Source organism: Poromitra crassiceps, assembly GCF_964638095.1.
Source record: "Poromitra crassiceps genome assembly, chromosome: 6".
In the NCBI taxonomy this organism is placed as follows: domain Eukaryota; kingdom Metazoa; phylum Chordata; class Actinopteri; order Beryciformes; family Melamphaidae; genus Poromitra; species Poromitra crassiceps.
In genome coordinates, this window is record NC_139627.1 from 49553783 (window position 1) to 49581581 (window position 27799).

A 27799-nucleotide genomic window follows, 5' to 3' on the forward strand; every position below is an offset into this window, starting at 1 on the left:
TCAAGCCAAGGACCCCTTACAAGATAGAAAATATACCGGGGACTACGGATCGACCGATATGGGTTTTTCAGGGCCGATATCGATATCGATTATCGGCAATGAAAGACACAGATAACCGATATTTTGGAACCGATATATGTTTGCAGTAAAAATTTTAATCTTGGTGTCAAAATTTAGAATAACACGACCCGTTGTTGAAATTCATTTTCTTCAGTTTATCCAACTACAATATTATTTGAAAATATTCACTCTATTAATATTGATATGAACAAAGTGTGTGTGTGTGTGTGTGTGTGTGTGTGTGTGTGTGTGTGTGTGTGTGTGTGTGTGTGTGTGTGTGTGTGTGTGTGTGTGTGTGTGTGTGTGTTTGTTCAATCTAGGGGAGACTTGGGCACATTGTCAAGATAAAGCTGTGTACTTTAAACAAACTAACAGCTCACCACAGAAACAAAATAATAAAGAGGGTTTCCCTCAGCTTACACTACTTGACACTAACCTCGCACCAGGCTCTCTCAAAGGAGAACACAAACAGGTTCATGCGGGCATCTGCTGACCAATGTCTCATCCTAGTTTATTCGGTTCCCTTTTTATTGCAAACGAGTCCGCTGACGTACAAATGTCTCATCCTACTTTATTCGGTTCCTTCTTCCTCCTCCACTCTGAAAAGTGGTGCCTGGAGCAGCCTGCTTGCGCTGCGTTACACATGCGAGTGGATTGGAGATATATATTTTCGGGACGCTACAGGACTATTGATTAATAAAACAGCTTCGCGCTTGACAACCATGGCCATTTGATTCAAAAAGAGCCACGCTACACCGTGGACGCTATGGAATTAAAATCTTGTGTCCTGCCCCAGTTTACAATCGTATCGGACTTTCTCCAACAAACACGGACAGACACAGACAGACACGGACGGACTGCTATGGCACACCAAACGAGCATTTGCGAACAATCTGCGTTTGTGTGTGTCTGTCCGTGTTTGTTGGAGAAAGTTTAGGGAAGGCAGTCACACTCGCTCACACAGCCGCAGGCAGAGTCCACTCGCTTATCAACAGGCTTTGTGGGGCACAGGCAGCGTCTCAAATTTCATCTCTGAGGAGCCCTCTGATAGGCTATTGCTCAATATGTAACCAATCAGATAGCGCTGTGGGCGGGACATTGCCACAGGGCAGACAGGGGCTGCAGCAGAGAGAGAGACACACAGGCTTCTGCAGCGCTTCATGGCGAAAGTAAATAATTTTTTAATAAATGTATTATATCGGCAAACAGCCAATGAAAATGCCGATACAGATAATCGGCAAAATGCTGAATATCGGCCATAATAATCGGCCAAACCGATAATCGGTCGACCCCTACCGGGGACCCCCCCCTCATTCTGATTTGTGATTTTGGGCTAAGCTTAATTGTTTCCACTGTAACGTGCTTGACATTTAAATCGATAGGTTTGTTAGATTAGAATGTAATCCATGAACCATTTTAGATTTAAAGCATATAATATTTTCGTTGAACTATGAAGCTTTCGCCAAAAAAATAAATCGTTTTTATTTTTATTTCCCTCAAAACTTTTCGCGGACCTCCTGGCAAAGTGCCACGGACCCCTGGGGGTCCCCGGACCCCCATTTGAGAACCACTGCACTAACCGCTGTGGGTTAAATCAATACAACCAATAACCCATAAAAGCATGCCACCCATTCTCTTTCTTTCCCCCTTCCCCTGCTCCTTCCCCACCTCTGCTTCTCTGTTCTCTCCTCCCCCACATTTCCCATTCCCTCCCCACATCCCCCCGCTCTCCCTGCTCTCTCCTCCCCCACATCCCCCCGCTTTCCCTCCCCCCTCCTGCTCTCTCCTCCTTCCCCCTTCCCCTGCTCCTTCCCCACCTCCTCTCCTCCCCCACATTTCCCATTCCCTCCCCACATCCCCCCGCTCTCCCTGCTCTCTCCTCCCCCACATCCCCCCGCTCTCCCTCCCCTCTCCTGCTCTCTCCTCCTTCCCCCTTCCCCTGCTCCTTCCCCACCTCCTCTACTCCCCAACATTTCCCATTCCCTCCCCACCTCATCACTTTCCTGCTCTGTCCTCTCTCCCTTCTCTTGCTCTCTCCTCTGCTCTCTCCTATATTTCTATATTTTCTATACATGTATTTCTCTATCAATTGTTCAATGTGTTATCATTACTACTGTAATTTGCTACTGTTGTGTCAGCTAGAATTAGCTAGACATATTTTCTGTGACGCCCTCTGGGACATGCTTGTGAATTAGGGCTATACAAATAAACTTGACTTGACTTGACTTGACTTAACCCACTGTGGCATTACACCACCCTCCGGAGTCCCGAGTGATGACGCAGCATTTGTTTGCCATTATTGCACGTACTCAACATAAGCACAATTATACCGCGTGCTGCGTTGATATTGCAACTACGTATATGCTATATGCTGCGTTGTTCGCTCAAAACCCATCGCTTGTGGTCGTTTCGCTGTGTGGGTGTGTTCTGGGCTCACCATTAGAACATTTTGATTTGTTTCTGTTTCCCAACATTATTACATAACAATGTGTTTATGTTGTGTAGACTGTTACCGTATACTGAATACTGTATGATATCTCTCTTTTTTTCTTTTCTTTTCTTCTTTTTGTTTTTGTCCAAATAAAATTGATAATTATATATCTGGTTAGCATGTTGTAAATAACGACAACAACAACAACAACAACAATAATAATAATAATAATAATGAAAACATCTAATGGAATAATATTGACATACTGAACATAATTTTTTTCAAAGATGAAAGTAGGAACAAAACATTTCACGGCCAGGAGAATATAAGAAACAGATTTTTACCGGAATGTGTTTCTCGCTCCGCCACCGTCACTCTCATTTTGGATAATATTCGACTCTTTGCTCATCGCGTCACTTGGCCCAGTTCACGTCTCTCTCCTGTTGCTTCTCATAGACAAGAGGATGGAGCTGAACTGTTCGCCGTGTGCAATGGCGTCTGGTGTGAAACTGGTGTCAGGACTTAGTTAGGGGGGCTCCTCTCCCACAGGGCTGCCAGTTCTAATGCAGACATACATCTGAGTTTCCACTTTCCTCCTCGTCCCCCGCCCTGCCTCTCCTCCTGTCTCCCTCGCTGCCTCAGCCCTCCCGGTTCAAAGCCAGCCTTGCTGCAGGTCTTTGTCCAAGGCGCAGCGGGACCCTTCTCATGTTGGAGATGTAGGACGGATGGATCATCTCACCACGACTTTGATTATTTATTTATCCCTCTTCTCTTGTGTGACAGTGCCAATATTTGACATGAAACCGTTCAGCCATCTCCAAGAAACATGCCGGCATGTTGGCCTTGAAATATGGAATTTGAAAGATGGTTTTTGAAGTTCTTTCCCTTGTTGTTAATCTGAATTTCTTTTCTGTTTCTCTCTCTCTTTTGCACTCGCAGGTGCCCACCACCTCTTCCCCACGTTTCACACGCCCATCCCCATCGACATGAGACATCACGAGGGGAGGTACCATTACGAGCCACACCCACTCCATGCCATGCACGGGTAAGGATTCTACGGGAGACCCTTGTGAAATCTACATGAATCTACATTTTATTTAAAACAAACTATGCTACACATTCTTTAAGTTGCACTGGGAAACTTTGCACTTTAGCAGCACGAGGTAATGGTTTGAAAAATGTGAATTTCAAAAACCAGAAATCGTGTCATGTTTGCCATGCAATGCTTATACCAAAGGAAACCAAAGAGATGAGAGGAAAATATCTCAGATCTCACTGCTGTTTGGTAAGACAGTTTCAATTTGTCACTTCCTGTGGGTGAAGAACTATCCATCCTGACACTAAATTTCATCTGGGCAAATAAGGCGAATATACAGTACATGGTCTCAATCGGTGAGGGATAGGATGCTAAAATTGCTGATAAAAGTGTGTTTTTTTTTTTTTTTTTTTTTACATATAAAAATCTTGCCTAGTGTAACTAACAAAAGTCTATAGGAATATATCAATACTCATGTGAGTCACTCACTCAAAGTGAGTTGTGGGGGTCAGTTGTCACCCTTCACTGCTTTCTCCATCTGAGATGGGAGACTCCTCCCTGAGTGTCAGCGCCAGTGCTGGAAGGAGAGGCGCTCCTCCATGAGCTCCAGGGAGAGAGCCAAGTTCACATACATCAAACGCCAGACAAGATACACAGAGCAAGAGAGAGAGAGAGATGAGGAGAGACATGCTGTATTAGCACCCATACAACAGACTGTTCGCATTTCCTATCTCGTCTCCTAACATCTCATGGTGTGGGACTTGGAGAGCTGTCTGGCACTGGCATTGTCCAAGATGCATGGAGACTTTGCCAAGCAACATCCTCTTTCTATTAGAACATCTCCGCTGAGAGAAGGCCTACTGAAAGACAATGTTGGAAGAAGTACATAAAGCAGTGATACTCAACTTGCCCGCGGGCCACATGGCCCGCAACGGATTTTTTTTTTTTTTACACGGTGCACCTGAACGCAACATGCAAGATACCCGCTGAATAAGTGTCCAAATGTTCATGTCATTCTGGCCAATACTCCACTGTTATAGCATTTCAGGCTGGAACATGGAATATCTTTCAATAATCTATGATTTAGCTGCTAAATTGTCAAATACCGCCGTCTGCTCGCTACCCAGGCACTTATGTATGTACTTAATTAACTAACTATCCGGTGTGCACAACATTGTCAGACTAAACTCCGGCTGACACCCCAAAAACCTACAATCCGCTACAGAAAGATTCATATTGTTTGTTTATTAACTGGCCCCTGGCCTTCTATCATTTCACGAAAGTGGCCCCCGGGCAAAGCAAGTTGAGTATCCCTGATACTGTATAAAGGTTTCACGTACGTAGAAGTGACAGCACAGCGCTGGTGCCATTATAAGATAGTGTAGTAGTACATGTGAAGTCTTGCTTCAAATACTTACGGTACTTTAGGATCAAAGTGTAAATGAAAATATGAACATATTGACTATTAATGTAATAAAATGTATATTTTTTTTATTTCCTGCATGGAGGAATCTTTGGTGCCCCCAAAGAGGTTTTAGCCACAGGCCTGATATATTTGAGTTCAGGACACCCCTGACTGCATACCAACTCAAAATCAAGCTTTTCTTCTTTTTTTTACTGTATCAATTTAAAGAATTTCAATGTTAAAGTCTCACATTTGTACATTTAAATGATTATGTCTGAAACTTGGGGTGCTCGATAATTTCTGAAAATACCTGATATATTTCTGCTCGGGAAAACCCTGACTTTTACACTAACCCAGAAGTCAAATGTACGCGCCTAGTCACCCCCCAAAGGCCCATTCTGAGCCAGGAAAAACCCTGCTGTATCAAAGTTGAATAAATATTATATCAAACATTTCTGTATTTCATTGCCAGGAAGTACTGGAAACTTTAAAAATATGCTTGGCGTCGTAACTTTTATCAGTTCCTCCTGACCTAAAATTGGAAAGAAATTGTAATTTATTTGCACTCTCTTCTAATGTGGCGTCGCATTACCATAAAACCAGAGCCTCCTTTAACACTGCCGGACCTCCTTGCGCTTATCTGAAATACGCGAAAAGGGGGGGGAGGGGAGCCGGGAGTAAGATCAATCGAGGTTTTGTGAGAGAACTGCACTGACTACATTTAAATTCAGAGAAGATCAGGTGATACGGCGCGCAGGCAGGCAGGCAGGCAGGCAGGCAGGCACAGCTATTCATCACCTGCAGCACGCGGCCAGGAAGGCAAAGAAAAACAGTGTCGCGCCGCAGCCCGCTTTGTTTAAGATTAATGTGATGCGAGTGTGACAGGGTGCTCCCCCTAATTCATCAACACCTTGATCTAGCCGTCTTGACGTCGCCGCGCGACAAACTAACCTAATTACAATGGCCACGTGGCGCGCAGCCGAAAACGGAGTTGCGACGGGCACTTTGTTAGCGGCTGCTTGCCGAGTGTCAGGGGGCGCGCTTCCTGTCTGAGGGAACGTGCCGTCTCCACACAGAGCCCCCTTCATCACTGTTTGCATGCGACGTAATGAGGGCTCCTGGTCATTCTGTCAACGCTGTCACAATGCAGGGTTTGGCTACCTGCATCGCCACCTGGCTGACAGGCCCTTTTCCCCCTACGAGGTGTTCTGACGGGTTAATCGGCATACTGTTTATAAGCAACACCACACGTTTGAGTCCAAAGCTCCCATCCATATCTTAATTATAACAATAATGGGCGTCCGGGGTAGTGCAGCAGTAGATTCCCTGCCTGCGGTACCACCACGAGGGTCGCAGGTTCGAGCCCCCATGTTACCTATAGGGCTTGGTTGGGCATCCATACGGGCACAATCGTCCGTGTCTGTGGGTGGGACGTCGGATTGAGGGTCTGCGTCCTGGCCGCTGCACTAGTGCCTCCTCTGTTCGGTCAGGACCAGTGTGCAAGCTCTGGGGTTTTCCTATGAAGTAATTCTGGAAGCTGTAGTTTCCCGAAATGGCCACCTGAGGCAGGACTCCGAAGTCCCGTCGTTCCCGATCACCCCTATGTTAAAATGCCCCACTTTGTAACAGTGATGAAGCATCTTTACAGGCTGGACCCAAACATGGTTTTGGTCTATATAGCTAATTTCACCTTTTCATAACACCTGTATCGGGGTAATTTTTTATATAACTCGCCCGTTTGGAGTAAAATAGATGATAGAAAAGGGGGTGATTGACAGATCGCCTGTCCAGTGATCGCACAGCTTGCCGATCACGGACCAATAGCAGGCGGAGCTGCGGCTCTGGGAAACCCCCATCTCACGTGAGCTGCGCAAGCACCCCAAGATGGCGACAGACAACACTTTGCTGCAAAACAGTCCAGAAAATAGTGGATGGGTTTGTCCATATTATTTAGGGGGGGATAGTGTGCTCCTACTTTACAGCACAAAGTACTTTACAGCACAAAAACATGCCGTCGAAACATGTCAGGTAGGAACAAAAACCTGTGTCTGATATAGAAGAAAACCTAACAATCTAAGTAAATTATAGACACTATGAACCTTTTTGGATTAGCACAAAAACAGCATTAGAGCTAGCTCTTCATTTCAATGTGTTTGGCATGACTGCCATGATGTATTTGTTTACATAATAGAGAGAGAGGTAACAGAGTTAGTGTGGTTGGTGTGGCTGCTCTCATAAGGATAACATCATGACCCCTAGTATGCACTAAAATGCCCATTGTGCCCCAAGGAAGCAGGATGTCTTCTGAGAAATGACAATGTCCAATTGAAAAATGTGCAATTGAAATCCTCCCACCAGTACACATTGAAAAGAGTGGCAGATACAGGCAGTGGGATGACATGGTATCTCCAGCACGGCATGAATCAACTTGATATGCATTGCCCCAGGTTGCAGAGTCAGGAGATAGAGCAGCATTGACGTGGATCTGTGTATTAGCCAGGTAAAAAAAAAGATCCTGATAACGTGATCGCACATTCTCCTTCACTCTACGTATCAGTCTGGACAACTAAATCCCTCCACACAGCGATTTCAGTGGGTGGAGAACGTGCCTTGACAGACAACTCCTTCAGCCAATCGGCGTCGCCCAAATCCAATCCACTCGGAAGAATGTCGAAAATTGTATTTTCCACTGAGAGCCGCCGCTGGTGCACACTCTTGTTCTTGTTTAATTGTTGTTGTTGAGTCTATTTTCTGCAATAACTGCCCTCATGGCTGTGTTTACTCCATCTAACATTAACGTTACCGCTCCTTGCATCAGGAGCCGCCATATTGGCGTCAGGCGTCCCCGATTGGCCGGTCACGTTGTCAATTACGACGGCGCGTCGGTGCAATTTGTAATTTCTGGAAATCGCCGGGGGGGCGGGCCGGGGGGCGGGCCGGAGGCCAGCACTGATCGGCTGAACGAAACAGAATGCGAGTTCACGTGATGATCAGTATAATAGTTCACCGGGCTATTTGTGCGTCGGTGTTCGGTGTTCTCCACGGTTTCAAGCTAGCAACCGCGCAGCCTGCTGGTGAGTGGCTGCTGGTCAGCGGCCTCTGGCTGCGGTCTGTCTGCCGGTCATGAACTTAACATGCCAGAGAGAGAGAGAGGGAGAGAGAGAGAGAGAGAGAGAGAGAGAGAGGGAGAGAGAGAGAGAGAGGGAGAGAGAGAGAGAGAGAGGGAGAGAGAGAGAGAGAGAGAGGGGGAGAGAGAGAGAGAGAGAGGGAGAGAGAGAGAGAGAGAGGGAGAGAGAGAGAGGGGGAGAGAAAACACGCCATATTTGAGCCGCCTCTGGAACACATTAACAAACAGCCTCTGGTGGGATGACAGCAGGGCTTGGCTTTAGACACAGCACTTATGTGCTGTTTGCTGCAGATTGAGGAGTCGGGCATCCTCCTATGCGAAGCCGCAAGCCGGGGGAAGCCAGCCACTGTGCCAGCATGTTTGACCGGCTAATTAGCATCCGAAATCCAGCCTTCCGTTCCCAGAACCTCAACGACGACGGCAACGCAGCGGATGGTAAAAACAGATTCCACAGCCCGTATTTATGCTTTTCGGGGAGGCAGTCGCGGGGGCCAAATTGCAGCACTGAAAAAGCTGAAATATGCCCAAGGTTTTTGTGCGGCAGAGCTGTGGCCTACGCCGCCCCTGATACACAAACAGCTGCGGTCCGGCTCCACCAGCCAATCAGCCGGTTGGAATGTGTTGATTAAAATGGAGTTTACAGATCGGCCGTTTGGGTTGGGTCCCTCATTGTTTCGGTGTGGTCGACACGAGGAGATGGGCGGGGTCGGGGGGGGGGGGGGTTGGAATACGGGGGGACCGGTCGTCTCGAGCGTGCCAATTGGCTGTCAGAGGGTTTGACGGACATGTTGTTATTTTATGCTGTCGGGTTGCTGGCTCCAGCCTCGGGCTCGTCGTCACGGTAGTGGGCGGATTTTGGATGCTCCCCTGAGTTACAGCCTGGAATGCGCTCCTGAAAAGACAAGAGGGAGCCATCCATCAAAACACTGCTATGTTGCAAATCAATAGTCCCAAATGTTCACGGTTTATCGCATGGTCTCTCAGACGTAATGGTAGGTGACGGCACTGGAGCCGGATAATTATGCTCCGTAACAAATCCCGACTCATTTGAGGATCTAATCCCCCCAAAGTTTGCTTTGGTTTGTCCGGGCCTCTCTTTTGTACACAGCCCTTTGCTGTTGAAGGAGTGCAGCGTCAAGCTGCGTCCAGATCTTCGGCATCCTGATCAGGGGCCCAAAAACAACTAAGGCAGGATCTTAGCGCGTCCCCCGTGGGGGGTTAGCGGGGTGATTTATCTCCATCGCCCAACTGGCTGCCCCAGAAGTACAGACGGGGAGTGTGCCACGTCATAAGTCATCCCACCCCCAGCCAGTAGGGGGAAATGCCAGAGAGGCAAATACTGACTTGTTGGTCAGAGCCAGTCAGGCAGACAGACAGACAGACAGACAGACAGACAGACAGACAGACAGACAGACAGACAGACAGACAGAGAGTTTGACTATAGAGAGCCAAAGTGAACGTCACTTCCTGCTTCGGCACTGTACCAGAGATTTTCATCCACGATTTATTTTCCCACATAGACATTTCGTAAAATGCTTATAAAAATTGTTTTACTTGGTCAAACCAAATGGTACAGATATATTTAGAAACAGGGGAGACCGTATAACATTTCACTCAGACCAAAACCTTTTTTTTTGTGGATTTAAAGAAAATATTTTTTCAACGTTTTTTTTTAAAGTTTTGGTCCGAGTGAAATGTTCTATGGTCTCTCCCGATTCTAAATATAGCTGAACTGTTTGGTTTGACCAAGTAAAACTATTCATATAAGCATTTTATGAAATGTCTATGGGAAAATAAATGGCGGATGAAAATCTCTGGTACAGTGCTGAAGCAGGAAATGACGTTCACTTTGGCTCTCTGTATGGACTAAAGCTACAGGATACATGAGCGCCAACCTGGGGCAGAAAAGATGGTTCATTTTCCAATATAACTTACAGGAAGGCTACAATTCACTCATACCAACTTTGCTAACAGGATCCCAAGAGAAATGGTCAACGTCCACTTAATGTTCATATTTGAACAAATCTACTGAAGATGAAGATGGATTGGATGAATCCAAGTGTGCAGAAGTTTTCTCTTTTCTCTTCCAGCAATTAGGAACACCAGTATTTGTCCTTTATTCCCAAAAGACCGCGCTGAAATCCATATTAATTTTGCCCTATTTTCCGGTCCAAAAGCTGAGATGAGCCGAGGTCAACCAGTCAACCCCCTCCTAAGCATAACTATTGTGTAATCGTAAAAATACTGCTTGGGCGCTTTTAACATGCTTGGCATCCTAGGAGAATTTTACCAGCAACAATTTTTTCTTACCATACTTCTTTTTCTGTTTGATTTCAGTTCAGTGCAGCATGATGAGCTAGAAAGAGATTTGGTTTTAACATCAAGACTCTCTCTCTCCAATTACTAATCATACTGAAATCTGGCCCCGCCAGCGATCTCCTCTACATGCACTCTGGTATGCACTTACTCATGGGCTTGCTCATGTCCTCAACAAGCTCTGCCCTGTTCAAATCACTTTTTTCTCACAGCACAGGTTTAACAATGGAACAACAGAGAACATGTAATCACACGGTACAGAACATAAGAGGCAAATAGCAATTATCTCGTGCAAAGCATGTCATCTGCCTACCCAGCGTGGCTTCTACAACTCCTCAATAATGTCTTGCTTCCTCTCTCTGTCTCCCTTCATCATCCCTTCCAGGGCAAAATCCTATATATACAGTATATATATATATATATATATAGTTGGCGAATATAAATGAATAATTCTGATTGTCGACTGTACTGTATACATGCGAGCCGCTCTTGAGTGCCCCCTTATGGCGGGTCTTGCTCAGCCACAGGTGTGATGGAAGGGTCTTTAAATGACAGGCCCTGATTAAGAGATGAGGCTCTCCCAGGACTACCAGGCCCTCTAAGAGCTGCCCATGCACCTCTGTGACAGGAGGAGGTGAACTGGGGAGGGGGGGGGGGACGCGGGCAAAACACACACACACACACACACACACTTCATGTAACATCTTGTCAGGGAAAGGGCGGATCGACAAGGCATCAATAATGGTACCTGCCAGACAGGACTGTTATTCTGCAGCCTGCCCGTCAGGCAACGGCAGTAAATCTCACCTTATTATCAAGGCCTCAAACACGCACTCGCTCGCTTGAGTGATTTACGGCAACCAGAGTGGTGTGTGTCGACACGTCGGCTCGCCACGGGCCCACAGACAAATAGGTGTTGTTGATGGATACAGCACAGGTATACAACAAAATGCTGCATCATGTTCTGGGGAAGTGGAGTATGGGGAGGAGGCATGTTGGATTTAATGGAAACAAATGTGTTAAAAAAAAAAAGTCTGTTTACAGTTTAGTTCAAGTGAAGTTCTGCTAATTACTTCAGGCAAACATCGGTGAAATACTCTGAGAATATTCATACGATAACACAAGTCACGCCCTCTTCCGGGTTGGGCATGGGGCCTACGAGATTTCATTCCCCATTCATTTTCCCATCGATGTTTCTTAACACATTGAATGCCAGCCATGTTTTCATTCCTGTAGGTAAGTTGTGCCAGGGGTGTTTTTGACGATTCTGGCTCATTTTAGAAGAGCCGAGGATTCTTTTCTGTTAAGAATTCATGAACACCAATCATCTAAAAATAACTAATAGAATGTGTGCTTTCTCTGTCTAAAAGAGTTAGTTTGCAGAGTTAGTAGTTATGTAGATATTAGCCGTTGAGTACAGCATGGTTTCAGCGTCTGGAAATTTATTCAGAGATAAATGGCTTTTTGTGAAACAGTCACTTTAACCATTCATTTTTGGCATCAGTAAGACCGTCAGACATTCTAAACGTTAGGGTTGTGCTACAACCCAGGTTTTACGAGTGAGAACGAGAGCTCTCACTAGTGCCTTAAACGCTGCAACGCAGCCCTATGGAAGACTGTTATTTTTCTCCAAAATTACTTTTCATTAAAACCTGACCACCCACCCGTAGGTGGCGTGGTACCCCCTGGGACTGACACGGATCCACGTGACTACGTCACGTCCTGCCAGCCCAGGGAAATCACTCTAATTTCTTCCAGCCCGCTGAGATCCGACGCACCCCGTGACGCATCGACACAGCAAGGCTGGGTAGTGAGAGCTCTCGTTCTCACTCGTAAAACCTGGGTTGTAGCACAACCCTAACGTTTTACTTCGTTTCGAACTCAAGCTCTCACTAGTGCCTCCATTCAACCGACCTTGCTGCCGGGAGCACCCCACAGGGCGACCCGAACGGCACCGGTGAACCACGGCCATATGGCAACGTTTATGCCTAACCGTCTGACATATTAGAGTGGCAACGATACTACCTTCTTGCCACCGACAGCACCGCGTGCGCGAACTGCGCACCGGACACGTCGAGACTGTAGTACCTGACAAAAGTGTGATGAGAGGACCATGAGGCCGCGGCACACATGTCCTCCACCGACACACCGCGCAACAACGCAGAGGATGTCGCAACACCTTGCGTAGAAAGCGCCTCGATACCCTCCTGGGGAACCTTGCCCACGGCAGAGTATGCCAACGTGATCGCCTCCACTATCCAGTGTGATAAGCGATCCTTGGAAAGGGGCCCGCCCTGGGCCCTTTGCCCAAAGCAAACCAAAAGCTGATCTGTAATGCGTAAAGAACGCGTCCTGGCCACATAGGCCGAGAGCGCCCTTACGGGGCACAGCATGAGCAAACGTCTCTCCTCGCCCGTCTCTAACTGAACGGCGGGGGACAGAATGCTGATAAGTCTATGACCATAGACCTAAAGCTGACATCAATAATCTTAGGTTGGTAAGCCGGGTTAGGTCGCAACGTAACCCTGCGCCCAACATTACCACACAGGCCTGCTGCCCCGAGAGGGCAATCAGGTCACCAACTCTCTTTCCTGACGACAAGGCCAGCAGCAGCGCGGTCTCTAAAGACCGAACCCTTAAATCGGCGGAGTCCAAGGGCTCAAACGGATGACCCGTTAGCCCGTCCAGCACCGTAACCAGGTCCGATTTGGGGGGAAAAACGCACCACGACGGCGGGCGCAGTTTACGCGCCCCCTTCATGAGGTGCAAGACCAAAGGGTACGCCCCCACGGGGCTCCCTTCAATTCCCCTATGGCAAGCAGAATCGCGGCTACGTACACCTTAAACGACTGCGGGGACTGACCCGCGTCAAGCAGGCTCTGAAGGAGATGGAGAACTGGTCGCACACTGCAGTTCACTGGATCCACGCCCTTACTTGCTGCATAGTGCATCCCACATTATCAGGCAAACCCTGGGCTAGCAACTGGTCCGGTTCAGGAGCCAGACCGCTAGCTTCCACCTGCCTGGGGAGGGGTGGAACACCTCCCCCTCCGCCTGGGACAGGAGATCGGCCCGTACCGGCAATGCCCCAGGGCGGATCTTGCGCCAGGGAGACCAGGTCCGCAAACCATGTCTGCCTGTGCCAAACAGACTAAAACGAGCCGGAGGCGCTGTTCCCTCACCCTGTCCAACACATGACGGATCAGGGGGGGTCGGGGGAAACGCATAGAGCCCCTCCCTAGGCCACGCGTGCGCTTTTAGCGCGTCATGACCTAACGGGGGCTGTCCTCCTGGATCGAGAACCACAGTGGGCAGTGTGTCGCGCGCCGCGATGCGAGAGATCGACGCAGGCGCGACCAACCCTGGCCCAAACCTGTTCCATCACCCGAGGGTGGAGGCACCACTCCGTATAACGGGGATTGCCTCGAGACAGCAGGCCGGTCGTAACTCCGCCGTCCCGGCAGATAGACCGCTGACACTGAAAGGAGACGGGGATACACCCACAGGTGAATCCCCGCTATGGTTCAGCGCCCCCGACCGCACACCGCCCTGTTTGTTCAGGTGGGCGATCGCTGCCCTATTGTCCGAGCGAATCAGCACATGGTGCCCATGTGTGAGCCGCTGGAAGTGTTACCTCCGCATGCCGGGGGGACTGCGGAGGCAACGTTCTCTTTCGAGTCTGGCCGCACGCGGACTTGTCCGGCAGTGCGGTCCCCAAGAGAGCTCCCAACCAACGATGGGCCCATGGCGCCATTGATGGTGGGCTTGTCCTGAGGCAGAGCCCGGCGAATCGCCTTCAGCTCTAGCACGTTTATGTGGCGAAGCTCCTGAGCCTCCCACCGGCCGTTCGCCGAAAAATGCCCGCAAATCGCACCCCCTCCCCAGAGGGAGGCGTCTGTGCGAATCACCATCCTGAGCGGGACAGGGCCCCACCAAGTACCTCTCGAGAGGTAACGGGGGTCCGCCCATATAGCCACCGCCCGCCAGGCCTGACCTGTCAGAGGAACCCTGCGATGACGGTCCCCGGCCGAGTCCAGGCGAAGCCTGAGAACCATATTTGGACCACGAGGGCATGTGTAGCCTCCCTAGCGGGAGCACATGCAGTGCTGAGGCCATCAGGCCCAACATCACTGTGCACTGATGCACTGACACCGAGGGCACAGACCTAACGTCCTTGGCTTGCTGTCCGAACCGTGCGAGCCTGTCGCTCTGGCGAAAGGCTCGCAGGAAGTATAGCTCGAGCCCCAGGAAGGTCGCCGCCTGCGCTGGGACGAGGCAACTCTTCTGCCGGTTCACCAAAAAACCCTAAGGTTTGCCGGTGATCAGTCACCACCTTGGTATGTTTCGCGGCACCGACCCTCGAGTCAGCCGCTAAGAGAACGACGTTGAGATATAGGAAGACGCGGATCCCCCTCGCGCGGAGGGGAGCCACGGCTGCCTCCACGCACACCGTGAGGGTTCGCGGGCTCAAAGACATGCCGAATGGCGAGCCACAGAACTCGTAAGCCTTCCCCAGGAAGGAGAACCTCAGGTATTTCCTGTGTCTCCTGACCATGTGGACATGGAAGACCGCACCTTCCAGATCCCTGGAAGTAAGACATCCCCCTGTCTCAACTTGAACAGGCGGGGAAGAGAGCATTCGGGACGGGACTTCCTCAGCGTCTTGTTTTTGAGACGCCGAAGGTCCAATTTTGGACGCATGGAGCCGTCCATGGCCTCCTCCTCCACGGCCAGATCGGGGGTCCCGTCGAACGTGGGTGGGCAAACTGTAGCGCGTATCCCCTCTGGAGGGTGCGCCGTAATGGGGACGGGGGAACATAGATGCTCCCAGGCATCGAGCCTGTTGGACAAGATGGTCTCTTGTGGCCAACGGAGCGGAACCCGTTCCACCACTCGGATCATACTCTCTCCCTCAATGTCCCCATAGGAGACAGTGAACGGTCATCAAAAGCAGAGAGCATATGAACTGAATCAAGTCTCTCTGCCCGCTTCGCGCTCAGAAAAAAGTATCACCGTCTCATCATCGTGGATAGCGAGACTGAACATTTTTAGAAACACATTTCTCAAGTTAGAACTATAGAAATGATCCCTGAATATAGTCATGAGCATATTGCTGGGCCCCGGGACCTTTCGATCCGGTGCCCTGATGGGGGGGCGGGACGTGAGAGGCTACGCCCCCCCCGCCGCATGGACAGTTCCGTAGAAGCTGTGCATGCTGGGGGAGAACTTCTTACGCAAGCTCCGCCTACTGACGCGCTGTTGTACCGAAGTAACCCCCCCCCCCCCCCCCTGCCGTGCGCCTTTCGCAGGCTGGGGGGACTGCGGAGGTAACGTTCTCTCTCGAGACGCACGTGGACTTGTCCGACAGTGCGGCCCCCAGGCGAGCTCCCGACCAGCAATGAGCTGTTGGCGCCATTGATGGTGGGCTGTCCTAGGAGCCTCTAGCCGAGGCCAGGCCGTAGCCATGGACCAAGGCGAGCCTTGATGCTGGGTATGAGACCCTGGGCGAGCTCCCGACCGAACTCGGGCCATGGGCACCGAGGACGGTGGGTCCAAAGCTACAAGCCGCAGGCTGGACCCAAGCCCAGCCTTGGTGAGCCAACCGGTGGGCTTGCCTGCTGCCAACCGAGGCCAGGCCGTGGCCATGGACCAAGGTGCGCTGTGCCCCCAGCCAGGCTCCCTGCACTTGCAGGGGGCGCCCCAACAAGGGAGTGCGACCCATGGAGAGCTCCCAACCACCCCGGGCCTTGGGCACCAAGGGCGGTGGGCTTGTCCTTAGAGCTACAAGCCAAAGGCTGGCACTGAGCCCAGACCTTGGCGAGCTGTACGCCCTGCTGGACGCGTAGCGCCAGCAAGGAGCAGTATGTCTATTGTAGCGGAGGTATCTCGCGCCCAATGTACTTAGCACACAGGTACTAACTGCACGGGTGCACGCCAGTTATCTGCAAAATGCTATCGTTCTGTGCTAAACAGTACTAATATTGCTATCTGCACCTATGCAAGGCACGCTAGCTTTAACACTTCTTTGAGAGCGGACCTTGGTCAGCTCTAAAGAGCTTAGCTGCGGACAAAACCGAAGGTTCAAGGCGCCTGTGCAGCGTGCTCGTGCCCAAGGCCGAACACGCACTTAACGTGCCGATTCATACTCGGCCAAGTAGTTTTACACACGGCCCCTCCCCTCCCTGACCTTCCCTGCTCAGTAGCAAGAGGAAGCAGGAAGCTAACCACTAATAGCAAGCTCCCGCAGGGCGCACCCTATTAGCGGGAGTACTGCTTAAGCAAGCTAGCGAGAAGCACAGGCTAGACAGTAAGCAACCCGGAGGCTAGCGAACGTGCGCGTGCAATGGTAACGTAAGCGGCAATAGCCCATCCCGAAGGGGGGGCACCAATACCCACAACCTGTTAACCCGAGAGAACAGACGTGCAAGCCACTAGCTAAGCTAGCATAAGCACTGAAACAAGCGTGCGCTAACACAAGCCTGCGTACAGGCCGGTGTAGCGCGTCTCTACCCTGAGTAACACGGGGAAGCAAGCGTGACCGCAAGCAAAGGCCAGCGGCCCGTGAAGCTAGTCAATCAGAAGAAACTCCTCAAAGGGAGTTGCAATCTAGTAGATGCTAATTGCACGAGGCAAGCAACACTTAGCAGACAAGCAAGCTGGCTAAAGGCCCAATTATACTCAACGTTAAAGACGGAGACGGACAGTGTCCGTACTCTGCGTTCATTTCGTCCGTTTTCTGTCCGTCATCTGAATAGCTTACAGATACGCATGAAACGGAGGAAATCACACACACACTCATGCATTTGACTCTCTACTGTGGTGGATGTATTACTTAACATGATACCAACGTGAAAGACGCATGGAAGCATGTGGACAGTGACGATTACACCGTTTGAAACGGACGCTCTTAGTTACGGAAGTAAAGCTACACTACATTTATGTAGGTCACAGCTGTATGCACACATCAAATTAATTGTGCTGGTCGTAACCGGCCAGCGTAGCCTTCACAGCTAATACAGCACCTAGCTGTTTACAAGGTAGTCCAGGCTAGCTGCACTGAGCAAACTAGCTAACTATCTAACGCGCGCGCTTTAAAGCCGGCGCCTAAAGTACCTAGCACACGAAAACTACCCGCACGGGTGCCAAGGTAGCTATCTGCAACAACTGGGCTACTTAGCCTCTTTGTTCCTGTGCTACGTGGTACAAGCTATTTGCACGTATGCAAAGCTTAACAGTTTGAGCGCGGACCTAAATCGGCCCTCAAACGAAAACGCTGCCCCAGCCAGGGGAGCGAAGCAAAGTTACACAGCGCAGCAATAACCACTATACGGCGATAGCAGTAGAGCTACACGGCGATAGCAATAAACAGTTAACTAAGGAAGATACTCTTAGCTTTAGATGACTTGTTCCGACGCCGCAGGGTGAAGGGTACAGGGTCGGTCTCCGAAGCCTGCTTTATCCCGTCCACGCGACCCTCTTGAGGTGGGCAAGTTAGCCGGGACGAGCCTAATATCTAAAGCTATATAATATAACTCCTTGTTAACCGTCGGAGCTTTCAAAACACGTCTTCACAGCGGGTTGGAAGAAAGCGGAAGTGATTTCCCTGGGCTGGCAGGACGTGACGTAGTCACGTGGATCCGTGTCAGTCCCAGGGGGTACCACGCCACCTACGGGTGGGTGGTCAGGTTTTAATGAAAAGTAATTTTGGAGAAAAATAACAGTCTTCCATAGGGCTGCGTTGCAGCGTTTAAGGCACTAGTGAGAGCTTGAGTTCGAAACGAAGTAAAACAATAGTTTTGAACAGTAATTTCCTCCATAACAACAGGAAACACCCCTCTCATTCAAACTCCTCCCTCCGTGTGTCTTCTCCTCCTTCCTCCTGGCTCTAGAGCCAGGAGGAAGGAGGAGCGTGTCAGAAGCGCGTTGTGCTGCCTGCCTGCCTGTCTGCCTGTCGGGCAAGACGAGTCTGAAATGGATTACTGTAAAATCGCGTCGCCATTTCCTTGAATGGCTTTCTCCCGCGGTGTGTGTGTGTGTGTGTGTGTGTGTGTGTGTGTGTGTGTGTGTGTGTGTGTGTGTGTGTTCGCGCGTTGCTGCGCGGCTCTGGGGGGAAGGGATCTCTGTCCGTTCTGTGTGTGTGTGTCCGGGCTTCTGACTAAAATCGCCAAGCCATTTCCGCGGGAGGCGGCTGCTTTTGTGGCTTTTGGGTCCCGTGGCTGTGACTTCTCTCGGTCTCTGTCGCCACTTAGTGGTCGGTAAAATAGATTACACACATGCTCTTGCTCCAAATAGTTATCTCGAAGATGTAAAAGGGGTTGATTGATGTCCCACCGTCAAAAAAACATGTAAGACGAGTTATTTCGGCTCTGGCACTCAAGCGCTGGATTATGTAAGACGAATTATTTCGGCTATGGCACTTAAGGTGTTAAATAACTTATAGGAACGCACAAAAAGGTGTGGACCAAAGCAACTCAGCCGGCAACTATAGACGGTTTTCACCAGAGCGCAACCCCACAGCACTTCCTTTTTCTCAGCATTCGGCAAACTGCAGAAATATTCACTCAACATCGTTACTTTTGTTTTCGCTGCTCAGCTGTATAGACGGTTTTCACCAGAGCGCAACCCCACAGCACTTCCTTTTTCTCAGCATTCGGCAAACTGCAGAAATATTCACTCAACATCGTTACTTTTGTTTTCGCGGCTCAGCTGTATAGACAGTTTTCACGGAATGGTCAGTCCTGCACTTGAATGTTTTTTTTTCTTTTATGTCCATAGCAAACACTGCAACAGGAAGTGAGCGGGGGTTCAATTTAGAATGTTTTTGTTGTCAAGTTAAAACCGTCTATAATAACAAAGCGAAAAAATGAGCTGCTTAGAGTTTAAAGATAAATAAATTTAATAAGAAGCCATTTGTACCTGCGTACTTCACAGAGTTAACAAACAGTGTACATCTTCACAAGTACTGTAGTTGATACGGGCAACAACACAAAACGCAACGCGTTTCAACCGTTGGTTTTCTTACAGCCTGATGAAAACCAACGGTTGAAACGCGTTGCGTTTTGTGTTGTTGCCCGTATCAACTACTTGTGAAGATGTACACTGTTTGTTAACTCTGTGAAGTACGCAGGTACAAATTACTTCTCATTCAATTTATTTATCTTTAAACTCTAAGCAGCTCATTTTTTCGCTTTGTTAAATAACTTATAAAAATAGTTTTACTTGATTAAAAAAAGAAGCAATTCAGCTATATTCAGAATCACGAGAGTGATTCATTCATCTAGAAAAGATCAAGGATAAAAAGAGAACATAAAACATTAGGAGCTTTACATGAATTGGACTGAAATTGATTTCACCCATTAAATCATTGTCAATCAGGAAGGGAAGGAGAAGGCGAAGAGATGGATTAAAAAATGAATTATAGGCGTTAATTCAGAAGGTGTTCCTAATTTTTTGTGCACTCACCCAGTGAATATATGACACCCTGCTGCATTATAGCTTTAAGCCTTAGCTAAGTGATGGGTCACCCAGTGAATATATGACACCCTGCTGCATTACAGCATTAAGCCTTAGCTAAGTGATGGGTCACCCAGTGAATATATGACACCCTGCTGCATTATAGCTTTAAGCCTTAGCTAAGTGATGGGTCACCCAGTGAATATATGACACCCTGCTGCATTATAGCTTTAAGCCTTAGCTAAGTGATGGGTCACCCAGTGAATATATGACACCCTGCTGCATTATAGCTTTAAGCCTTAGCTAAGTGATGGGTCACCCAGTGAATATATGACACCCTGCTGCATTATAGCTTTAAGCCTTAGCTAAGTGCTGGGTCACCCAGTGAATATATGACACCCTGCTGCATTATAGCTTTAAGCCTTAGCTAAGTGATGGGTCACCCAGTGAATATATGACACCCTGCTGCATTATAGCTTTAAGCCTTAGCTAAGTGATGGGTCACCCAGTGAATATATGACACCCTGCTGCATTATAGCTTTAAGCCTTAGCTAAGTGATGGGTCACCCAGTGAATATATGACACCCTGCTGCATTATAGCATTAAGCCTTAGCTAAGTGGGTCACCCAGTGAATATATGACACCCTCCTGCATTACAGCTTTAAGCCTTAGCTAAGTGATGGGTCACCCAGTGAATATATGACACCCTGCTGCATTATAGCTTTAAGCCTTAGCTAAGTGCTGGGTCACCCAGTGAATATATGACACCCTGCTGCATTATAGCTTTAAGCCTTAGCTAAGTGCTGGGTCACCCAGTGAATATATGACACCCTGCTGCATTACAGCATTACGCCTTAGCTAAGTGCTGGGTCACCCAGTGAATATATGACACCCTGCTGCATTATAGCTTTAAGCCTTAGCTAAGTGCTGGGTCACCCAGTGAATATATGACACCCTGCTGCATTATAGCTTTAAGCCTTAGCTAAGTGCTGGGTCACGAAGTGAATATATGACGCCCTGCTGCATTATAGCTTTAAGCCTTAGCTAAGTGCTGGGTCACCCAGTGAAAATATGACACCCTGCTGCATTATAGCTTTAAGCCTTAGCTAAGTGTTGGGTCACCCAGTGAATATATGACACCCTGCTGCATTATAGCTTTATGCCTTAGCTAAGTGGGTCACCCAGTGAATATATGACACCCTGCTGCATTACAGCTTTAAGCCTTAGCTAAGTGATGGGTCACCCAGTGCATATATGACACCCTGCTGCATTATAGCTTTATGCCTTAGCTAAGTGCTGGGTCACCCAGTGAATATATGACGCCCTGCTGCATTATAGCTTTAAGCCTTAGCTAAGTGCTGGGTCACCCAGTGAAAATATGACACCCTGCTGCATTATAGCTTTAAGCCTTAGCTAAGTGATGGGTCACCCAGTGAATATATGACACCCTGCTGCATTATAGCTTTATGCCTTAGCTAAGTGGGTCACCCAGTGAATATATGACACCCTGCTGCATTACAGCTTTAAGCCTTAGCTAAGTGATGGGTCACCCAGTGCATATATGACACCCTGCTGCATTATAGCTTTATGCCTTAGCTAAGTGATGGGTCACCCAGTGAATATATGACACCCTGCTGCATTATAGCTTTAAGCCTTAGCTAAGTGTTGGGTCACCCAGTGAATATATGACACCCTGCTGCATTATAGCTTTAAGCCTTAGCTAAGTGCTGGGTCACCCAGTGAATATATGACACCCTGCTGCATTATAGCTTTATGCCTTAGCTAAGTGATGGGTCACCCAGTGAATATATGACACCCTGCTGCATTATAGCTTTATGCCTTAGCTAAGTGGATCACCCAGTGAATATATGACACCCTGCTGCATTATAGCTTTATGCCTTAGCTAAGTGATGGGTCACCCAGTGCATATATGACACCCTGCTGCATTATAGCTTTATGCCTTAGCTAAGTGATGGGTCACCCAGTGAATATATGACACCCTGCTGCATTATAGCTTTATGCCTTAGCTAAGTGGATCACCCAGTGAATATATGACACCCTGCTGCATTATAGCTTTATGCCTTAGCTAAGTGATGGGTCACCCAGTGAATATATGACACCCTGCTGCATTATAGCTTTATGCCTTAGCTAAGTGATGGGTCACCCAGTGAATATATGACACCCTGCTGCATTATAGCTTTATGCCTTAGCTAAGTGGATCACCCAGTGAATATATGACACCCTGCTGCATTATAGCTTTATGCCTTAGCTAAGTGGGTCACCCAGTGAATATATGACACCCTGCTGCATTATAGCATTAAGCCTTAGCTAAGTGCTGGGTCACCCAGTGAATATATGACACCCTGCTGCATTATAGCTTTAAGCCTTAGCTAAGTGCTGGGTCACCCAGTGAATATATGACACCCTGCTGCATTATAGCTTTAAGCCTTAGCTAAGTGATGGGTCACCCAGTGCATATATGACACCCTGCTGCATTATAGCTTTATGCCTTAGCTAAGTGATGGGTCACCCAGTGAATATATGACACCCTGCTGCATTATAGCTTTAAGCCTTAGCTAAGTGTTGGGTCACCCAGTGAATATATGACACCCTGCTGCATTATAGCTTTAAGCCTTAGCTAAGTGATGGGTCACCCAGTGCATATATGACACCCTGCTGCATTATAGCTTTATGCCTTAGCTAAGTGATGGGTCACCCAGTGAATATATGACACCCTGCTGCATTATAGCTTTATGCCTTAGCTAAGTGGATCACCCTGTGAATATATGACACCCTGCTGCATTATAGCTTTAAGCCTTAGCTAAGTGGGTCACCCAGCGAATATATGACACCCTGCTGCATTATAGCTTTATGCCTTAGCTAAGTGGATCACCCTGTGAATATATGACACCCTGCTGCATTATAGCTTTAAGCCTTAGCTAAGTGGGTCACCCAGTGAATATATGACACCCTGCTGCATTACAGCATTAAGCCTTAGCTAAGTGATGGGTCACCCAGTGAATATATGACACCCTGCTGCATTATAGCTTTAAGCCTTAGCTAAGTGGGTCACCCAGTGAATATATGACACCCTGCTGCATTATAGCTTTAAGCCTTAGCTAAGTGCTGGGTCACCCAGTGAATATATGACACCCTGCTGCATTATAGCATTAAGCCTTAGCTAAGTGCTGGGTCACCTAGTGAATATATGACACCCTGCTGCATTATAGCTTTAAGCCTTAGCTAAGTGCTGGGTCACCCAGTGAATATATGACACCCTGCTGCATTATAGCATTAAGCCTTAGCTAAGTGCTGGGTCACCTAGTGAATATATGACACCCTGCTGCATTATAGCTTTAAGCCTTAGCTAAGTGCTGGGTCACCCAGTGAATATATGACACCCTGCTGCATTATAGCTTTATGCCTTAGCTAAGTGCTGGGTCACCTAGTGAATATATGACACCCTGCTGCATTATAGCTTTAAGCCTTAGCTAAGTGCTGGGTCACCCAGTGAATATATGACACCCTGCTGCATTATAGCTTTATGCCTTAGCTAAGTGCTGGGTCACCCAGTGAATATATGACACCCTGCTGCATTATAGCTTTAAGCCTTAGCTAAGTGTTGGGTCACCCAGTGAATATATGACACCCTGCTGCATTACAGCTTTAAGCCTTAGCTAAGTGCTGGGTCACCCAGTGAATATATGACACCCTGCTGCATTATAGCTTTAAGCCTTAGCTAAGTGCTGGGTCACCCAGTGAATATATGACACCCTGCTGCATTATAGCATTAAGCCTTAGCTAAGTGCTGGGAAGCCTTTCCCCAGTATGACAATGTGTGATGACTTTGATCAGCCCTTAATCATGCAATCTGATCAAAAACGGGAGCCAGCAGCACTAGTGGCAGTTTAGCCAGCTAGCCCATCAGCGGGGCACCAGCAAAAGCACTAATCTGATGCGGTGCTGCCAGCCTCTCTGTGTGCTGTTTAGAGGGAAGCGTGTTTTTGTGTATGGAGCGTCTGTTTCTTCTCACTTGTCCCCTCCCGCCCAGAACACAGGGCTCTTTATGGCTGTTTGGAGGAGAGGAGTGGGCCCGACGGCACAAAGTTGGCCCCGGGACAAGGCCGGCAGTCTGCAGGCGCTTACTGGAAATGGAGCGAGGAGCTGAGGCTCGGGGGTTGGTTGGCTTTGGCCTGAGCTGGGCCGGGCCGGGCTGGGCCGGGCTGTGCCGGGTGCAGGCTGGCGTCCACACAGAGACAGTGTATGTGAATGAGACACTGGGGGGGGGGGGGGGGGGGGGGACTCAGGAGGGGAAGGGGGTTCGCTAGGCCCACCTTTCAAAGCCAGGGTCGGTTGCTTATAGGGCTTTGACCAGCCCCACTCATTCCCCCGGAGTCAGCTGATTTAGGACCTGCGACTGATTCTTCTCAGGCAAGATCGACGGAGAAATAAGTATTTCAGTATCTAAGCTTCTTCTGAATTATGACCATCGTTGCTTTTTACAGACCTCAATCTGATGGTCTTGGTTTGTACTCAGTCCAGGAGCAGAAGAGGAAAGTAACATTTGGGCGATAAACTGGAGAAGATTGTCCTAAACTCCATAAAGTCCATAAAAAAATATGATTTATTTGCAAAAAGTGAAATGCATGCCATCCTTCAGGAGGTCCAGGTATAATATTTTATGTAAGAATATATCAAATTATAAAAGGGAGTACAAACTGTGTTCTGCCCCTAACATGTGCCATATTAGAGGGGTTAGGGAGAACCAGATTCTATCTGACAGAATAACATCATGTTACTATCCTGTTAGTAATGTTACTAACATCATGTTACTATCCTGTTGCTAATGTTACTAACATAATGTTACTATCCTGGTTGCATTAAACACTTGGGACCTGTAGAAAGATCTGGCCTCTGTTTTGGATAGTGACAGTCTCTTTCTCACCTACACTCTGGTAACACCCAGGTCAAGCTGCTGCCTAGAATCAAACCCCACAGATACAAACACTTGTTTGTTGCCTTCAGCCACCAAGCTGCTAAACAAGTAGACAGCATAAACTGCATATAACTAAGGCACTGCAATGTGGACAGATAAGTTAAACACCAAAGAGCGATGTCAATATACAACACGAAATTGCGATGTGAATTTTGACCCACCTGTCAATCACAGCAACAGATGTGTACACGTCGAATTTCTGAAAAATCGACCTTCGTCCGAAAAAATAAAACACCGCAATAACGCTCAGAGAAACGTTGCCGTTGGGTATGCACGGTTGCATTGACTGATAATAGGCTCGGAAAATATTATTGATTATTGATTTGAAAAAAATGTGCCCGGTGTGTAAGGACCTTTATTCTGTCATTTCATGATTGTTGCACTATGGGTTGTGTTCTTTTAACTGCCCCCTGGGATTGAAGGATGAAGATTGAAGTAGTCAATTGAATTTACCGAAACCGATTAAATCAATGGTTTTGTGAGTGTAATTTTTTTTAAGCAGGTGGCGCCTAATCTGTAATCTGTGGCCACTTCACTGTATTCACTCAACTCAAAATGTCAACTGAAGCAAAATCATGAGCGTTTCTGAAGGCTGTGGATGTGAGCAGAATGGCAAAAGAAAATCCGCTTCTTGAAAACGTTGAACTGACCCCAGAACTGGATTCCCTTTTGGAAGCAACTGCCCATAACCTTTTTGTACTGGTCATGACTCAGACTCATTGTGTGGGGCCCTTCTCTTCCCGACTGACTGCACTGTACTGAGTCATTTAGTCTGCTCATGTCCTGTGAATGGAGGAGGAGGCATCTGCTTCCATGGCGTCATCAAGGTTCCTGCTTCTTCTTCTCTCCCTTCAGAGGACATGATGACTCAAAAAATAACAACGGGCGGGAAAAATCGAATGGTCACTCACGATTCAGTAGGTCACGGGTTGGCTTGGTTCCAGCCTTAAAACCTGTTTATATAAGGATTTTCTTTCGAAATGTCTATGGTGAAAATGAATGTTGAAACTCACTTCCGGGGCAAGAGTTGTCACGTGACTGTTCAGCTCTATACTGCTGTGCATCATATGGACCCGGAAATGGAACAATGATCTTATTTCCAACAGCCACAAGAGAAATGACCATTTGCAGCACTGTGATGATATTTCTACACTTTCTGGGCGACTCACTAATAGAGAGCCAAAGTGAACCACTGTTGTATTTTTTCTGACGCTGGTACAGGGAGAAAGGCAGGAAGTGACGTTCACTTTGGCTCTCTATTCACCTTATCTGGCTCTCTATTCACCTTATCTGGCTCTCTATTCTTTGCCCACACCTGGCGTGGTTATTGCTTATCCTATGTGCGAATAGAAATCACGCCTGGCCCACACATGCACGCTTCCGCCTTACGGCATTTCGTAATAGTATTTCCGTTTTGACTTGCCAAAAACTCCGCAGGCAAGATGGCCGCGCACACTCCGCATCTAAACTGGCAGAATTACTCCGCCATAAACTAACATATCTTGGCCAATACGTATGTAACATACAAAATAAAACAACCTGTAATATCTTAATTTTATGTAGAATGCAGAGGACATGTAACTGTTTAGTTAAACTTGCATTCCAGGAATATTGTGATCTAAAGATGACGTTACTTTTTCGTCCTGAAACCCACATAGGTTGCGCCAGGCGTAACCTATGTGCGATTCGAAATAACGCATCCGAGATATAAAACGTTATGAATATACGTGATCCGTATGGAAACAGTGTTACTCGAAATGGTTAAAAGTTATATCAATTTGGTCATTCAGTGGCATTTTACTGCCATATAACATACGTAACTAACTAGCGGCTATTAGCCACAGTAAGCAACTAGCGCTGAACCGGAAGAACAAATACGTTTGTGTTGAACGCGGAAGAGAGAAAAAGTGGGCGTGGTGAATAAGGTGAATAAGAAGAGTTGAGAAAGGTGAAAGGTGGGCTATAGCAGCAATACTATGTTGGGAGGAGGCGGTGAAGCAGGGTTTCTTGTCATCTTATACAGGGCATCTTGAACTTTGCACAATGGTCAGCCTAGCTAGCTAGGGAATGACGAATAATCAATAAAGATGATCTCAATACAATTTGGGCAAACTGCATTAATTCATTTTTCTTGGATAAAGTTCACCTGTAAGCCAGGTAGCAGACAGCACATGAGCTCAAACCTGTCAAAAGCAGATTTGAAACTGTGGCTTCAAAATAAAACTCCCCTAAGTTTTAGTTCTCAGCAACTCAGCAATTGAGAATAGAATCGAATAGAATCGAATAGAAAGGTTCAGCAACACAGGAGCCCGCCAACACTGCCAGCCAGTCTTCTCGCCGCGCTAGTCATCGGTAGTCATCTCATCTCCCACTGGAGGGCTACCAGGTGTTCCTCGCCACACACACCGAGGAGACGACAGGCTCTTTATTGGAGCTGTAGAGCACCAGGTAGACATAAGTACTAGTAGTGGTGCCCCTTCAAAGGGTCGTGCCACTGCCAGCGGCCAGCGTGCGTTTTCATCTCCAGTTCTGCCTTCAGGTGCGATCGGGAATTTACAACACCCACTTTGTGTTGCGTTTTTTCTGCGAGCAGCGGGGCCGCCAATTACCTGCCAAGGGATGACAAATTGACTGTAGCGTGACCGGCGGGGCTATCGAAGAACTTCAAACGAGCCCCGTCTCTGTCTCGACGGTGGCTACAGGCAGCGAAGGTTTCCAACATCCGGATGCGTTTCTCTTATCGCGGGCTTGTAATATCGAATGTGACGGACCCCCTTTGGCTTTGCCCACCCAAACAGACGGAGGGGAGGGGCTTTCTCCCCGGCTCGCACTGCGAGAGCCTCGGTCTCGACATGTCTGCTAGCTTCAGGGCTTAATAGGAGAAGGGGATTATTATTACGTATTGACTGTGAGACTGTGAGGACGGGAAGAGGTGTAAGTGGATTGAGACTGCAGACACTTTTTGTGCAATGACA

The 27799-nt window shown here is 48.1% G+C and overlaps 1 protein-coding gene across 1 annotated transcript in view; it reads left to right on the forward strand.

The window, feature by feature from the left end:
- gli2a (GLI family zinc finger 2a) overlaps positions 1–27799 on the forward strand; it is a 150737-nt gene that overhangs the window by 82757 nt on the left and 40181 nt on the right. Inside the window, exon 3 of the mRNA XM_083638290.1 lies at positions 3431–3536. Coding sequence (XP_083494416.1) covers positions 3431–3536 — 106 coding nt within the window. The remainder of the gene's footprint in view (positions 1–3430; positions 3537–27799) is intronic.